Raw genomic sequence first — 17493 nt, forward strand, 5'->3', positions numbered from 1 at the left:
CAGTGATCCAAACATGCTGTACATATTTGGGATCAATTATACAAAAAAAAATAGTGAAATTGATGGTGATGTTAGTCATAGAATTCAAGCTGGGTAGTTTAAGTAAAGAAAAGCGACACGAGCTATATATGATCAAAAAATATCTAATAAGGCCAAAGGAAAGTTTTATCGCACTACTTTAAGACCAGTAATGCTATATGGTAGTAAGCGTTGGGCTTTAAAAGAACAACATGAACATAAAGTAGCTATAGCTGAGATGAGAATGCTGAGATGAATATATATTCATATAAGAAAAAATAATATTTGTAATGAAGATATACGCGAAAAAGTTGGAGTGACTACTATTGATAAGAAAATCATCACGAAAAGACCTATAGAGACACCAATGAGAATAGTTGATCAAACAGTATAGAGTCCTCTGAAAAAGAATAAAAGAAGGCTAAATAGAATACTTAATAAAGTCATTAAATGAAATCTTACGATTAACAACGTATCAAAAGATAGCTCAATGGTATATAAAAGAGTGTTTCAAATATACGTGGTCTCAATCACTACCTCCCACCCTAAATATAAAATTCACTTTATAATATAACTTATATTACAAAGAGGATTATAATATAAATTACACTGTAGAATAAATCTTTATTTAAGATTGGAGATAGCATAAAACACAAGAAATTTTGACCAACTTTTTCTTTTTGCCATAATTACATGTTAATTTTTTTCTAAATATAAAATCTAGTTTGTAATATAATGTACATAAATCACAAATATGAATGTTCCATTCATTCCACTTTTGAAATTATATTTACATTACAGACTTGATCTCGTATTTAAAACTGAAAGTAATACATCATACATATAGAGCTCACATAGAGATGCCAAAGGTATATTTCAATTTTTATTTATCAAAGACGTCAGTTTTAACACTTGAAGCTATAATTAAAAACATCTGAAAATGGCATTAGATAATCCATATGCAATTAGAATTCCACTTCAAAATTAGCTAATTTTTTAGTTGCTTGTAATGTCACTACCTACAACTCTTCAATTCACAGGATCAATCAAAAGGCCTCTTCTTTAGCAGGAGGTTTCATTTCCCTTATGAAAAGCTTGAACAATGATTCAGAGCTCTGAGGAGCGATTGGCATATTCTTGAACCAATGCCCCAAATAATGATGGCCTCTGAAGCAACTTGGAAGGTTTATCAAATTCTTTCGCTCGCCCTATCATAACGAAACACAAACAAACTTTAGGATTATGCTATATGTAATCATTCATATATATACATATATATATATATATCCACTATAACAAGAATTAATCTAATGGTAGTTAGGTTAGACTAAGTTTGAATCTCGACTTTATGTAAAGTGGGGAGAGATGTAGACACAAATGAATGGTTTTAGACTTATAAGACCCTTGGGGCTCACTACATATCTCCCCTTCACAAAGACTAAATGACACAAAACTCACTTGAACTTTATCTCGTGTAAATAACCTTCCCAGCCTTTAAAACCTTACAAGAACTTTTACATTTATAAAATTGATAGTTCCGAATGATCTGCACATACTTGAGAGTTTAGGGGGATTTATTATTAAGTTTTAAAAGTTATGGGAGTTATTTGCAAGGAAAATAACAGAAAAAAAAATGGTAAAATTTACAAAATCCTAAATCAAGAATTCTCATAAAAATTGTTGTTATTTGCAAGTTAATGTCGTCAAAATCTATTGAAAATATTGTAACGAATCCTGATTTGGGATTTATAATTTTCACAGTCTTTCTCTGTTATTTTCCATTACTTGTAGACGTTTTAAGCTCAGAAAAATTTCAAACAATTTAACCCTTTATAAGACACAAGGATCCCCAAGCTTTAAGAAACTTGTTAAAATGTCAAGTGTTGTGAATGAATGAATACCTGCATCTATGACGAGAACCCTATCACAGTCCATGACAGTTGGAATTCTGTGAGCAATGCTAATGATGGTGCAGCTGCAAAGTCCTCTCTGATGATCTTCTGAATCACAGCATCAGTTTGTGAATCCACAGAAGCCGTTGCTTCATCCAAGAACAATAGCCGGCTTCTCTTCAGCATCACTCTCCCCAAACACAGTAACTGCCTCTGCCCCACACTCCAATTCTCCCCATTATCAACCACTGTCACAGTTCAATAACACAACAATCCTAATGATCAATTCAAGGAAAAAAGAAAAAGTGAAATTTAGAAGGAACTCCTAAAATCATATGAATCTTTCAAACCTAAAGAGTCCAGTTTCTCTGGCTTGGAAGCCACGGCATCTTTTAGTTGACAGCGTTCCAAGCTCTGCAACAAAGAAAGCAGACACGGTGTTCGATTAGCATATTTTAAATGATTTTACAATATGTGAGGTAAGTATGTGAGAAGAGTTTTGTTTCAAATACGGGGCATTAAGATGAAAACTAGATGATTGAATCACCTTCCATATGTCCTCATCTGAATATTGACCCGTTGGATCAATGTTGCTCCTAACTGTGCCCTCAAAAAGAACAGGCTCCTGGGGGATGATTCCGAAACGAGACCTGAGATCGTGGAGGCCTAATGCGGTTATGTCGATGTCGTCGATGATTATTCGGCCTCCTGAAGGTTCTACTAGCCTGAAGAAAACTTGGATTAAAGTAGATTTTCCACTTCCTGTTCTTCCAACAACGCCAATCTTCTCTCCCCCACTAATGCTCAAGTTGAGGCCTTTAAGAACCAAAGGAGTATTGGCACGGTACCTAACCTGTTTGCCAGATAATAGTCATTACCATAGGAAACAATAGAGCATTAAAATGCAATTCGAGTTAGCCGGTCGAGTTGACCGGTCAGACCGATAAACTGATGAACCCACCCCTAGACAATCCACTCAAGAATTTTGAACAGGTGCATTGGATTTGTAGTTTCTCCTTAATAAAGCCTAAAAAACATTATCCTAAGTTGCCAAAAGATAACAGTCATTCACATTAGCACCTTAATAACTTTGTTTTATAGGATTATGTATGATTTATACATGAATGCTCAATTAACTCATGAATTAATTCATTTTTATTTAAAAAGTATTCTTTTCAAAATTATATATGAATACTATTGTATATTTTAATTAAATTATATTATTTTAATCATGATGGAGTTAATCCTGGTTCAATCATAATTGAACCTCTAACTATTGAACCACTGTCTCAACTAGTTCAATGACCGATATGGTTTTCAATGCCTGAAGACTAGATTGCATATCAAACAAAACTAAGAACTTGTTTTATAAATAACATTTTTTTTGGGTCAGAAAACATATATTTATCAAGTCAGCTTTATGTACATATTTTTTTTCTGGGGTCAGAAAACATATATTTATCAAGTCAGCTTTATGTACGTTCATGCTTTAAGCATATAACACTGAATATAAGGACAGTAATCAGAATGTAAACAAAATTTCATTGTAAAATATAATCAGTTTGGTCATATAAAAGCTACCTGCAAATCTTTGATGTTAACATTGCCATGGGCAGGCCAATTCGGAGGAGGCAGGCGATCTTTAATTCGCCATGCTGCTTCAGATGGAATTCTTGTGAACTGCTTAATCCTCTCCACAGATACCATTTTGTTCTCAATGAAGCAACTCATATATATGGCCCAGAACAACACAGCATTCAGAGACAACCCATAAGAGAGGGATAAGCCAACGTTTTCTACATCATGCAACAAAAAGATCCAATTACTCTATCATCTCAATAATATTTTGAGAGAAAAGAGAAATCTTTGGTCTATAACTTTTTCTCGAATAGAGGATTAAAAATACCTGGTTTTATGATATTGCTGGGTAATATAATCATGAACATAGTGGAAATACAAAAGACCAAGCTTCCGAGCAATTCTAAGCGAAAACCCAACCACTCATTGGAACCATTGTTGTGGAAATCCATCCGCAGATTTTCATTCACTCGTTTAACATTTTCTTCACAAAAACTCCTCTGCTTTCTGAATGCACGAATTGTCATGACCCCAGAAATGCTTTCTGAGAAATGATGAATCACAGGTGCTTTTGTTATTGAATCCAGCCGAGTTAATTCACGAGATGAAGAAAGGAAATAACCCTGCAAGATTAAATATAGAACCAAAGTTATTAAGGTAAAAAAAAATGATACACACATGTTTGGGAATGAACATTCGCCATTTGACAAGGCAATCATATCATACCCGATACCATATGTTCAACCAAATCAGAGGAATCAGCAAGAAAACTGTTGGCCAAGAATTCTGACATGTCACAATGAAGATGCCAAGTACTGTGATGTACATGGAAATCACAATACCCAAAAAGAATGGGAGAAACACATCAACATTAGTCTGATCAGTGGATGCCTGCATAAGGAAAATTAAAGTCAATACAAATATCTAGTGTTTTGATTTGATTAGCTTTTTTTCAAGTGATTTTAAGCTGTATGAGATAAGGATGTGAAAGGAATTATTTCCTAGAGCGCAAAAAAGTTTTTTTTTTTTTAAATTGATTATGGGGTTTTGCAACATCCATATGGATTAGGTTCTTTCTTAGTACTAGCTTGTAACATGGCATCCTTGACCTTTGAGTACTTACCCGACTTAAGATTCTTCCAGAAGGCGTGGTATCAAAGAAAGACATGGGTGCATGAAGGATGCTATCAAGAATCTGAGAGAAGAAAATTTGTGCTGTCTTAAGCCCCAAGATGGTGACAGAGAAGGATCTAAATATCACCAAAACAACTGAAACTGCCGCAATAATGGCATAGATGGAGATAAAAAGAGACGGGTTAAAGACTCGAGCTTGCTCTTCGGAGGTTTCATATGCCAGCCAATAATCACCAGCCATTAAAGATGCTTGCCATATCAAAGAAATTAGAATTACTCCTGTAATGCCCCACCATCCATAAGCCTCAGTACAATACAGTTTATAAATATGCAGGCTCACTTTGCCAGTTTCCCTCTCTTCATCTTTGATGAGTTTAGAATTTTCCTTGCCAGTCTTGGGCTGGTCAAGAGAATTGCTTTCACCATTGGTCTCTCTGAAAGTAGAAGCTGGCTTTGGAGATCTGGGAGATTTGGCTGGTCTTGGGGAATTTTCACCAGGCAACTCTTTACCTTGCTCTACAAGTTCCATTGAAGTCTCATGTGCTGCAACCAAATCTCCAAAATCCAGTCCAGAATTTAACAGATCATTATACTTGCCCGATTCGACTATCATTCCATCTCTCATCACCTTTAAAAGCAAAACATTATATCAATATTTTCATTCCTCTCTGAGTCAAATTCAATGTTGAAAACAATAATAAAGAAACTTACCATTATAAGATCAACATTATGCAGGAAGTCTACTTGGTGTGTCACAAGAATAATAGTCTTGGCTTTTAGAGCTCCCCTAACACATTCCTGTTTAAAAAGTCATTGGATTTGAACTTGGAAAAATGCCATAACAAGAAGAATGTTTATATAGCAAGTGACTAATAAAAAATAGCTTGAGTTTGAGAATACCTACCTTGAATATTGCAGAGCCAGTATGAGCATCGACAGCGCTAAAGACATCATCGAGAAGATAGATATCACAGTCTTGATATACAGCCCTAGCAAGCTGTATTCTCTGCTTCTGTCCCCCACTAAGGTTGATGCCACGCTCTCCAATCTCTGTCTGATCCCCATCTTCCATCATTTCCAAGTCCTTGTCCAAACAACAAACCCTCACAACTTCATTGTACTTCTGTCTGTCCATTGGTAATCCATACAGGATGTTGTCCTGAATCGTCCCATTTTGAATCCATGATGTTTGAGCTACATACGCTGTACTCCCACAAACTCGAACCTACCACAAACAATAACAGAATATTTGATTATTTGTTAACTTTCTGTTAGGCTTGTCAGCATTTAATATGATCATTTGACGTATTCCTCCAATCCTCAATATAAGACCTATTTAACTAATTTGATTAAATTAAGAAAGTTAGGTAAATTAATTAATTATAAGAAATATGACATGTTTTTTCTCAAATAACATAATCATCTTTATTAATATCCTCCCTCTCTTTTTACTTGATCATGGTTGAAGGACTATTCATAAGAATAATTTAGAAAAAACTAATAAATATGAGAAATAGATCTTATATTTAGGGCTAAAATCAACTCAAAAATTAAGTCCTATATTAAGAACAGGAGAAGTATATTTATATGTACTTTTTCCGCAATAACAGAATCTTTTCAGTTCCCTATTTCCTTTTGCTTTGGCCACACAAATATATATCGATAACTCTATTAAAGTTGTAACATCATGGTTCCTTCTCATCAAGAAAACAATACCTTGCCAGAAACCTTGTGCATCTCCCCAAGAATTGATGCTAGGAGAGAAGATTTTCCTGAGCCGACGGTGCCAACAATGGCGGTGAGATCGCCTTTTCTGATGTTCAAATTAATGTTCTTCAAATCATAATCCGTTTTACTATCATCATCATCCCAGCTAAAGATGCCATCTTTCACCTCTACCGCAGTTTGTCCATCGCAGCCTTCCTGTCTCTCAACTGAATTGTCTGATAATTCCTTGCTCATCATATACCTATCCAACCTCCCAAGTGATATCATGGCTTGTGAAAGAGAGATCATTGATTGTGGGAACGTCCTAATAGGTTCCTGCAATATTTTAAAGATTGTTGTTGTGGTGAAAACCGTGCCAGCATCAAGTCGAACTCTGAGCAAAATTGCTGTCCCAAATGTTAGAGTTGAGATCAACAACGGTGTGCTCCACATCACAATAATATTCCCAGAAATTGAATACATAAACTTAGAAAGCCAGCTGAATTCTGATTCACGAAAACCCATAATCCTCTTATTGAAATGCTCTTCCCATGCTTGGAACTTGATCACTCTCATGTAATTTAGCATCTCATTAACAGCTTTCATTCGCGAATCGCGATTCTTCATCACGTTGAACTGGAAACGGTTGTTTCTTCGAGTTCCAAATACCACAAACACAAGAACACACAAAATTCCAAGTAAGGCTGTGACGACTGCAGCACCTAAGTATTTGTACAGCAGAAATAAGGCAATTCCAACTTGAAATGGCATCATCCACACAGCATGAAGCTGCAACATCATATCAGAAAGTTGTTGTGCATCCACAGCCATATAATTCACAATAGTTCCAATACCATGGTCTTGTCTTGCCGAACAAGACAACCTTAACCCTTTCTTGTACAATGATGTAATAAGAGAACATCGGATAAGCATTCCTAGCTTCTGAGAGTTGAAGTTGAAATGATGAGTGGCTAAAACTTCTATGAATTTTGCAACCAAAAGGATTAACACCAAGTAGTACCCTTCATAAACAGAGCTTCTCTTACCCGCTGTGAAATCAACAAAGCTTTGGATAAGAACTGGACCTACGAACATAACACTGAGTCGAACAATAGCAAGGAAAGCAGTGAATGCCACTTCCTTCCAGAAGCATCGAAGAAGTGTGATTAGAACAGGATGCTTCGATCTTTCTTGTGGCTTAGGCCATTTCTGTTCGAACAAAACTGACATTCTTTCGGCTCTATGGTCTGGAGAAAGTGATGGGACTTCATCAATCTTCAAAGGCGACTTGTAACCTTTACTCAACAATGGATTTATCCATAGCCAGAAGGCTTTGGATGCCAACGAAGCTGAGGCAAAACCAGTCACGTTCGATTTGATATGAGTTTCCCCATCAATTAGCGATTCAGTTTCGGGTGTGAAACTGATCCCAGTAGATCCTTTAATGGCAACAAGAGAGAGAAAAAGAGAAAGAGGGAAGGAGATGAAACAGACAGTATCATCATTCCTAAAGTCATAGCCTGCTTCAGTTTCTTCCACAGAGACCAAACGAACAACCCCAGAAATTACGAACAAACAAGTGACTACGAAGTTCACAATCCAAAAGATTCGAAGTGGAATAGGATGAGAAACAGCTTGGAATCTCTTTTCATGAATGATTAAGATTGCAACAATCGCATGAGTCACGGCTTGAACTAACCAAAACAATCCATCGACTTGGTTGTTTCTGACAAATCCCAGAACACACGCAACAACGTAGGATATAGTCAAAACAACCGTCACAATTAGAGTTAGCTTAAACCACGTTGTTGTTCTGATGAAATCTCTGTTATGTCTGATAAGGGGCTTGCCAAGTTCAGAAGCTGACTCTCTGCCATTAGAGGCGAACCTGGAACAGAGCTTCTTGACGGCAAGCACGAAGAGTACGAAGATGAGTAAAACATCAATGGCGGCCATGAGAGCTCTCTGAGGACATGGAGAGAGGAAGACAAATTCGAGCCATTGAGTCAACGTACCACCTGGGACTTGTTTCCCAGGGGAAGAACAAGAGAGGGAAGTGATCCAGCTTGCAGAAAAAGGCATGTTTCTGCGGAAAAATCTCAGCTTTAAACCAAATGTATTTGATATCTTCTATATCCTCATAGATCCTTGTTTCTCTGTGACAAAAACGAACAAACCAGAGTGAATAATGAGGAATATGAAGAAGATATGAACAGGGATTAGAAAAACGACTCTGACAAGAAAACTCACAAGAAAAAATAACAGAAAGAGAATACGGAGAGAGAGAGAAAAAGTTTGAATAGCAGAGAAAGAAAAGCCGCGGAAAGATAACAAGCGTTGAGGACATTATTATCATTCCAGCCTTTTGAGGCCTTTCACAATCTTGTAAAGTTCTTCAAATCTTGCTCAGAAAACGTCGAACTAAAATCCAGGAAGAAAAAACAGAACAACAAACAAAATCAAACATATTATCCACAGCAAAAATATAGGAACAGGGGTTTACCAAAAACAAAAAGGTACTCCAAGGATATGAGATTGGAGAGAGAGCAAACCATAAATTCTGAGAACTACAAAGTAGAAAGCACGCATATAGACAGTAGAAAAATTGAAAATGCGTTTTTTATTAATAAAAAGAATCCAACAAGGCGGCGCCAAAAAGACTCATTATTTAATGCTAGATTATGCTCAAAGGATCAAAAACATAATCAATCTAATAATAACAAATAATAAATGAATAAAGAATATATAAATAAACTTAAGAACTGAGACAGTATACGTTTGACAAGTCTTGGCCACAAGTTTCCACGGAAGAGAACGAGAACCAGGCTCTGATGAGGGATGACAAGGCTTTCTCCGGGGAAGGGAGAGAGAAGAAGAGAGGTTCGAGGTAGGTGGGCCCGACCACGAGAATTTGTGCAATTTTTTATTCTGAATCCTGGTGCCTAAGCTGAGAACGGGATATTAAATATAAATTAAATCAATATTACATATTTCTATTTCTAATATATTGAATAAATGAGTCCTAATAAATTGATGCTCAATATATGTATTAGTCCGTATAAAGTCAGGGTAAAACCAACCAAAACATAAGTGTGTTGAATTTGATGCATGATCTTTAATGATATATCTTGTTTTGAAAATCCGTTTTTATTTTTGAAATTAGATCTTAATCACAGTATTTATTTTAATCCACAAAGAATATAAATATAAAATAATATCAATATCAGAACTATTAACTCATAAAATAAATAATATTTTAACTTAAAATATAAAATGTGAAATAATAACACCTAAATTATCTAAATTTAAATTTTGTTGGTATTTTTTTTATCAAAATCTTGTCTGTATCTGGATCATTCACCAAAAAAAATTCACTTTTTTAATTCAAAAAATAAAAATATTTATTTTATACAAATTTATTTAAAATTAAAATAAGTTAAACCATGACCCTTTTTATACTATACAGACAAAGTATAGGGCTGGCAAACGCAAATAATTAAGCACCTACCTTCCCTCAAATCAAAATGAACCACTTCAAATAAACAACGTGACAATTTGTACTCTTATTACTCCCCCACAAACAAACAAACAGCTAGAGACGAACCCAAAACAACTTGCCATTCTAGAAAAGAAATTATTAAATATTCCCTATAAATAAATAAATAAGGATATTATGACAGAAACATATCAGTTTTGAATATGGAAATTAATTATGTAATTTTTTTTATAGAAAAACTATATATTTATTTATTTATTTAATGTGATAATAGCCTATAGGCATTATTGGATGTCTTTGTTATTATCTTCGCAATCTGTCGACTATAAAGTAGAAAGAATAGGGTACGATAAAGGCCTCACATAGTCACGTAGATGGCCAAATAAATAAATAAATATTTCCTCCTTTTGACCCCAAAAAAAAAACACAATATTGCCTTAAAATATTTCCAAAAAAAATATTGCCTCAAAATCATTGGAAAAAAAATATGCCTCAAACAAAATATTTTATTTTCACCAAATATCATTTATTACGTATATAATAACACCATCCTCATTTATGAGTTTGGTTTTTTGCCAATACTCATTTATGAATTTGAATTCATTGGCAAACTAAAAATTTATGAATTTGAATTCATTTATTAAGTCATTAAATAATTACTTAGGTTGTCATTTGAAGAAATTTTCGCCACTAGCCATAGCTTTTCCTTTTGTGCCAACAACCAATAATAGCCATAGTACTAATTAAGTTTGCGATTGAAATTTCACCAGCTACATGCTCAATGTTTTGATTCTAGATGTAAAACTTGAATGCATTTTATTTCCCAAATTATTATTAGTTACTAGTACAACTTACAAAGGACTCAAAGTAAAACTAATAATTATTTGAAAATGAATATCTTCCAAAAAGTCATTGACTTAAAAAAAATATTTCACATGATCTATTTTGTGAATTAAATATATAAATCATTATTCTATTTGGCAAAAACAAAACCATTAGTCTATTGAAAGATTCCAATCTCAGAATGTGCAAAAATATTATAAGATCTACAACTAACTAACTCATCATAAATATATTCACATTAATAAAAATCATGACAAATAAATTAATAATAATGACAATAAAGTATAAACGACCCAAAAAAAAAAAAGATTTTTCCCTATTCAAATCTCAACTACCCTCATATTTTGGGATATATATATATATATATATTCAAACCAAAGACTAAAAAAATAACAGAAATTTCAAACTATCGTCGTGGCAATTAACCAAAACAAAACGAAACTGGGAAAGAAAATTACACAAAATTTTAATTGCTGACCTTGTAAACTCATAAGATATCATGTTATTGAGTTATTTTCGAACAGATTTCAATTTCATATATATTTTATAATAGTGCTGATCCTTGTGGCAGACAAAATAATAGTGGTGATCCTGAACGATGGGCCAAAGTCAAAAAAATATAAAAATAAAAAATAAAAAAGATCTGAACAATGGGAGAATATACTTTAAATTGACCAAAAGTCCAAAACCGCAAGCTCCTGACATACAAGCACTAGTGTGATTCTATTTATAGATTTTTTTATATTCTATTTATATGTTATTTTATTAGATTTTTAATATTATACATTATTTTATTTTGTATTTGTTATTGTTTATATTGATATTTTCTTCAAGATTGTATACATATTAAATAGGAAGATAAAATTAGTAAGCTGTTAAATTTTTTTTTTGAAACGTAAGCTGTTAAATTTTAATATAGAATTAATAAGATTTAAGGTTTTTTTTATTTTGTCGAAACATAATAGAGATCACATATACATAGTATTATTGTTATTATACTCCCATAGTCCTAAATATAGAAGTTAAAATAATTAATTTGTAAAATTTGAGAAAATTAACTAAGTTACTTATAAAAAAAAGTGTATTAAATTTCCCAATATACTCTATTTTCATTAGATGATACTCATTAATATTTATTTGCAATTAAAAAAGAGTTTGGGAAACAAAATTACAGATTTATAAAATGAAGTGAATTGAGAACAAAAACAAACCTGGTCGTTGAATTTAGCTTTAGCACGATAGGAAGTATTTTTTTTTCCATAAAATAATCATCATTCTTATGCTTTTCGGTTTCATTGACCCCCCCTTTCCTTGCTACGGTTTCTTTCCACTTTGGATCTATATTGCGGATTGAATTTTGATGCTTAAGTGTTCATTTAATTTAATCGTTAAAGTGTTCACTTCCAGAGAACATCCTAAGAAACTAAAATATGTTTTCTTCACATATCATCATCTCACGTCAAAATTCCAAATATTACCCGATTCTTTAAAAACAATTTTTTTAATAATAATTTATCAAACATGAAGTGAGTATGTAAAAAAAAAATTTATCATAACATAAAGTTCTTATAATTACTTATATTAAGTAACACCAAAGGACTACTAAATTTTCCCTTCAATATAGAGAGAGAGAGAGAGAGCCATAGAGAGGAAAGAATCAGCTGTTGAAGTGAATTCACAGAAAGTTGCCAGGAAAGTTTAAGCAGCTAATTAAAAGTATTGGCAAAACCTCTTTGTCACGTTAAAACGTTTTTTTTCCATACTTTGCGAATTTTCACGTATTTAAACTAATCACAAAAACAAATCAGTATATCTTCTCGTTGGTGCAATAGCCACAGCTTTAGAAAGAGAAGACAAGAGATTGACTTACAAGTTCTATGTTGTTGAGGAGATTAGCTGAACCAAACAAGTCAAACGAACCCAACACCACAGCAAAGCAAACAGAACGAGACAAGTTAGATCCTGAAGAACTGAAGAAGAACGAATCTGATAAGAATGGGAAAGAACTAAAACTACTCAGATATAGAGAGAGAGAGAGAGAGAGATTACCCACAAAATCATATCTAGGGGGAGAGAGGGAGAGAGAGAGAGATGTGAAAGTGAAATTACGGTACTGTGAGGCTGAGACTCTGATTCATCATTCTTTTCAGAGAGAAGGTACAAGTGTGTGGCGCATGTGATCAGAGATCAGAAATCAGAGGAGAGATGCTTACAGTTAAAACACAGACATGGGAAATGGCTGAGAAAGTGAAGGAGCGAGCCTGCTGGGGCTTCCCAGACCAAAGGACAGGAGAAGATGAGGGGGCGAGGAAGTGCACATGGAAGGCGCACTGCACGGGACAGGATCAGTTTTAATTAATAGAGGCCCCGCCAAAGTCACAAGTCGTATATACATTACAGCTCTCTCTTCTTTCTCTCTTAGTCAACATCTCTGATTAATCTGTCACCTATTCACCCACGCCTTCTCCTGTGTAGTACTGAGTACTCACAAAAGCATTGTACAAATTAATTTATAAAAAAAAAAAGAGTTGGTAAAAATATCCCGGGCTAAAAATAATCGGTAAATGCAATTTTATTCATACTGACAATTGTTGTATTGATGATATATTATATAACTTACGAATTATAGTTATACTTGCCTAACTTTAAATCTTTTACTCCCTCCATTTCTTATTATAAGAGACAAATAACCGAATTACGTTAATAAAAAAATAGTTAAAATTAGTTAAGAACAATCAATATGTAAAAAGTATAATTTTTTTTTCTAAAAATGCCCTCATTAATAAGGAGAGAGAACAACGGTAAATTATTAAAAGAAAGAGAAGTGGACAGGAGAGAGAGTGTGAGTTGGAGATAATAAATATAAGTAAAATAGAAAATCAATACAAAAAAGTAGAGACAACTTTTAAGTATCTCTTATATATAAAAACATGTCATAAGTATCAAATATCTTTTATAATAAGAAACAGAGGGAGTAACAAATTAAGTTTTTAAATAAGACTTTTAACCAAGTCTTCATAATTTAACGTGGGTCCCTCTTAACCTTTTGATTAAAATCCTCCTTGCCCCCTCCATTTCCGTGGGAAGGGCTTGCTTTTATGTCTACTGAAAAACGGATCAGGATCTTCTCAGCGGCCCTCAGCAGCGTGAATTTCATCCGTCCAGATCAATATGATATCTCATGGGCTGCCACTTCATCATACTTTTGAAACAAAAAATTAAAATAAACCTCAACATTTTTTTAGGAAAAAAGACAATAAAATATCTTAGAAATTACTAAAAGACAAATTAATACGGTTGAATTTTAAAATCCTAATTCAAACTCTTTATACCATTTTAGAATTTTTAAATCTTGTAAAATTATATAAATGTCATTTACTATTTTTTTCTCTTTTTTAAAATATTGCCACCTCAACACCTTTAGTCAGTTTCTAGCCCCCGGAGCTTCGGCACCTGTGACATTGCCGATAGCCAGCCATCGGAGTTCCTGCGACATGTTACAGCAACTCAGGTGACTATTCGTTGAAGCTTTGGTGACTACTTTTTTTTAGTTATTGATTACATTTGTTTTTAAAACTTTGATGACTACCCTTGTTTAACTACTGACTACTTTAGTATGTGGCTAACTACTTTCATTTTTAAAATTTTAATAGCTACTCTTATTTAGCTATTGACTATTCTAATTTTACTATTGATTACATTTATTTCAAAAATTCAAAAAATGTATTAAATGTTGTTGAAGATCAAGTGACTACTTTTTATTTAGTTATCTATTACTTTTATGTACTCAATAACTATATACAAGTAGTTATCAAAACTTTGAAAACAAAAATAGTCAATAGATAGACACTACTACAAAAATGAACTTATTTGACAGTTATTTTTAGTCATATTTGACGGTTCTGAACCGTTAAATAATAAGGTGTCATATAAGATCTGGGTGAATATTTGACAATTTTGAACTATCAAATATTTAGAGAATATTTGACGGTTCTTTACCAATAACCGTCAAATAATGTCACCTTATTTGACAGTTCTTTGCCAATAACTGTCAAATAAGGTCATGTAAAAACTGTCAAATATAGTGGTCTTATTATTTTTTATTACATATAATTATTTTCTGCTATTTATTTTTATTTACTTTTTACTGTTAATATTTATTATAATACACAATGTAATTATTGAATAATACCAAAAGAATAATATTAAATAAGAATTTATATTTATGGAACTCAAAATCCAATACATCACATTAACATCATACAATTTAGAACAAATCAATCACTTAAGCACTTCCTATATAATAGAACATTATTGTCTTTACAACGGGGCTAGAACGCCCAAACAGTGAAAAACTGAACTAGAACACGTTTAGGGTGCGCAACACCCAATATTCTTGGATGCCTTTATTATAGATTGTCCATAGATCATGCATCAATGCTTCTAGTCGCAGATCCTCCATATCCTCCAACTGCAAAATAGCAACATTAAACATTGTTCTAAATCATTGGCTACTTGAATTCCCATTCTCGATCAGCAACTGTAAGTACAAACCAACACTAATACACGAATAAATTAGAAAACAATAATATCATTAATTTTATAACAGATTGCAACCAGGAAAATTGTACAACAAACCTACAAGCACACTCCAAACAGGGCCCTTTATCAGCAATGTCTCAAATCAGACCCTCAAAGCTCTGACGCTGACATCTCAGGACTAGCTCTCATCATGGTGGATGCCATGAAAGCCAAATCCAAGCAAGCCCTCGCTAAAATCCACCAAGAGTTTCAGCGAAGAAGCCTCAGTGATAATGAAAAGCAAGCCCTAAGTTCTTATGCAAACCAAAACAGAGCAGTTCTAGAAGAGCGATGGAAATCCTTTAATAAACCCTAGAATGAGATAGACAACTGAATCAAAGATAAGAAAGAAGGAGAATAAGAACCTGACCGTAGTAAGTAATTAATGGCATTGCCCAGGTTTCTCCACTCTCTCTGTTGTCGTCCCCTAGGAGTACTCCGAGTTCTATAAAATCGCCTTGCGCTTCCACAATCTACACCATGCAAGCATTGGACACACTGGAGACCATATCAGAGGAGCGCTAGAGCAAAGAAAGGGAGCAAATGGTGAAGGAGAAAGAAGAGGAGGATGGTAGAGACCGGAGATGATCGAGCTCTTACTAAAGGTCGAGGAAGAAGAGGACCTTTGATGAGGAGGTGGTAAAAGTGAGAATAAAATCGACGGTTACAATATAAGAAGTGTTATATATATATATATAATAAAACTAATAAATTTATTTAACGGTTAGTAAGTTGAACCGTCAAATAAATGTTTTAAAATCATCATAATAAATATTTGACGTTTCTTATATTCAACTGTCAAATACATGCATGTAATATTTGACGGTTTTTTTAAATAACTGTCAAATAAACTCTTTAACCTTATCTTATTTGACACTTATTTTTTAACCGTCAAGTATTAAGCGTCAAATATGGTAAATTTTGTAGTAGTGAGATAAACTAAAATAGTCAATAGTTATATAAAAGTAATAATCAAGAATAAAGATAGTATTGTCATTTTATAACATTCTAAAATTTCAAAATAGTACAAAAGGTCTAATTTGATATTTTAAAATTTACCCACTATAATTTGTCCTTCAACATTTTAATGGGTATTTTAGTGTCTTTTCTCCCTTTTGTTGTTTGAAAATTAATATTTTTTGTGATTTCCTTTACCTGCGTCATTTCAGCTAAGAGACTTGTTGAGGGTACTGATGCGGTTTTTATTATTATTATTATTATTTTATTTTTTTACCCCTAGTGAGTGACGTGGTGTTTTGAACGTATCTCACTTTAACATGAGAATTTATTAGAAGTATAGGTTAATCTGAATCGAATTTGGCAGTACCACAAAGGGCATGAAAATTCTGCCACCAAGCATTTTAATTTTAAAATATTTGTGGCAGAGTTTAGCTGCCCTTTACACTCCTGCTTAATTCAATTTGGATTAATTTAGACCTGGATGAATTCTCATGTTGAATTGAGGTAGTAGCAGAAAAATGTAAATACTTGGTAACTAAGTTTTGTGTACTGACTGAGTTGATTAGCCTATACTTTGACCCTATATTTGAAATGAGAGAGTTGTAGAAAAAGAAAAATTGTAATGGGGTTTATTTAAAAAATTAGAAACACAGAGTTATAAAATTTTGATAAAGAAAAGATGTAAGATAAAAGAGTAAACAAAATTAAGACAACACATAACGAGTCTCTCTCTTGAGTGGGAGCATTTCTCTCTCCACATGAGAGTTAGTTACAACAATTATCGCCGATTTTGCAGTGGAACTCCTTGATCCGTCGTGCTCTGTGGCAGAGAGAGATGCTTTCTGTGTGAGCTCCGTGGCCTACTGCTGTGGAGATTGTAAAGAGTGGCTTCTCTATTACTCATTGCAATAGAGAAGCAGTTGTGAGGACAGAGGAGTTGTGGAGATAAGGTGAATGATAGAGATGGAGGTCGAAGAGAAGTGTAAAGGAGAAGGATTAGACAAGAGATCAAGTAAACTTGAAGTTGAGCTGACCTGGAGAAAGAAGGAGGAGCACAAACTCTCTGGTGGTGCTCTTGTTGGAAAGATAATCTCAGAGAAGAACTTAAATCCGGCTACTACGATACAAATGATCCGTAAAAGCTGGAATATACCAAAGCGAGAAGATCTGGAAATAGCTGAAGTAGATCAGAAGGCATTTATCTTTGAATTTCGTCGAAAAGAAGATTATGAAAGAGTCCTAAGAGGTCTGCCTTGGTCGATTAACGGATTGCTATTAAACATA

General features: G+C 33.6%; 1 protein-coding gene across 1 annotated transcript; it reads right to left on the reverse strand.

Moving 5' to 3' along the window:
• Positions 1 to 877: 877 nt before the first annotated feature.
• Positions 878 to 8411, reverse strand: LOC114759608 (ABC transporter C family member 14-like). Its single transcript, XM_028948816.1, is given in 12 exon segments — positions 878 to 1226; positions 1920 to 1994; positions 1997 to 2158; positions 2261 to 2324; positions 2458 to 2763; positions 3492 to 3706; positions 3817 to 4111; positions 4215 to 4379; positions 4612 to 5250; positions 5334 to 5420; positions 5527 to 5847; positions 6339 to 8411. Coding segments are annotated over 12 exon segments (4503 nt in total). The 3' UTR covers positions 878 to 1125.
• Between the last annotated feature and the right edge of the window lie 9082 nt (positions 8412 to 17493).

This window comes from Neltuma alba, unplaced genomic scaffold (genome assembly GCF_004799145.2).
Source record: "Neltuma alba isolate B1F8T4 unplaced genomic scaffold, ASM479914v2 tig00010875_pilon, whole genome shotgun sequence".
Taxonomy (NCBI): Eukaryota; Viridiplantae; Streptophyta; class Magnoliopsida; order Fabales; family Fabaceae; genus Neltuma; species Neltuma alba.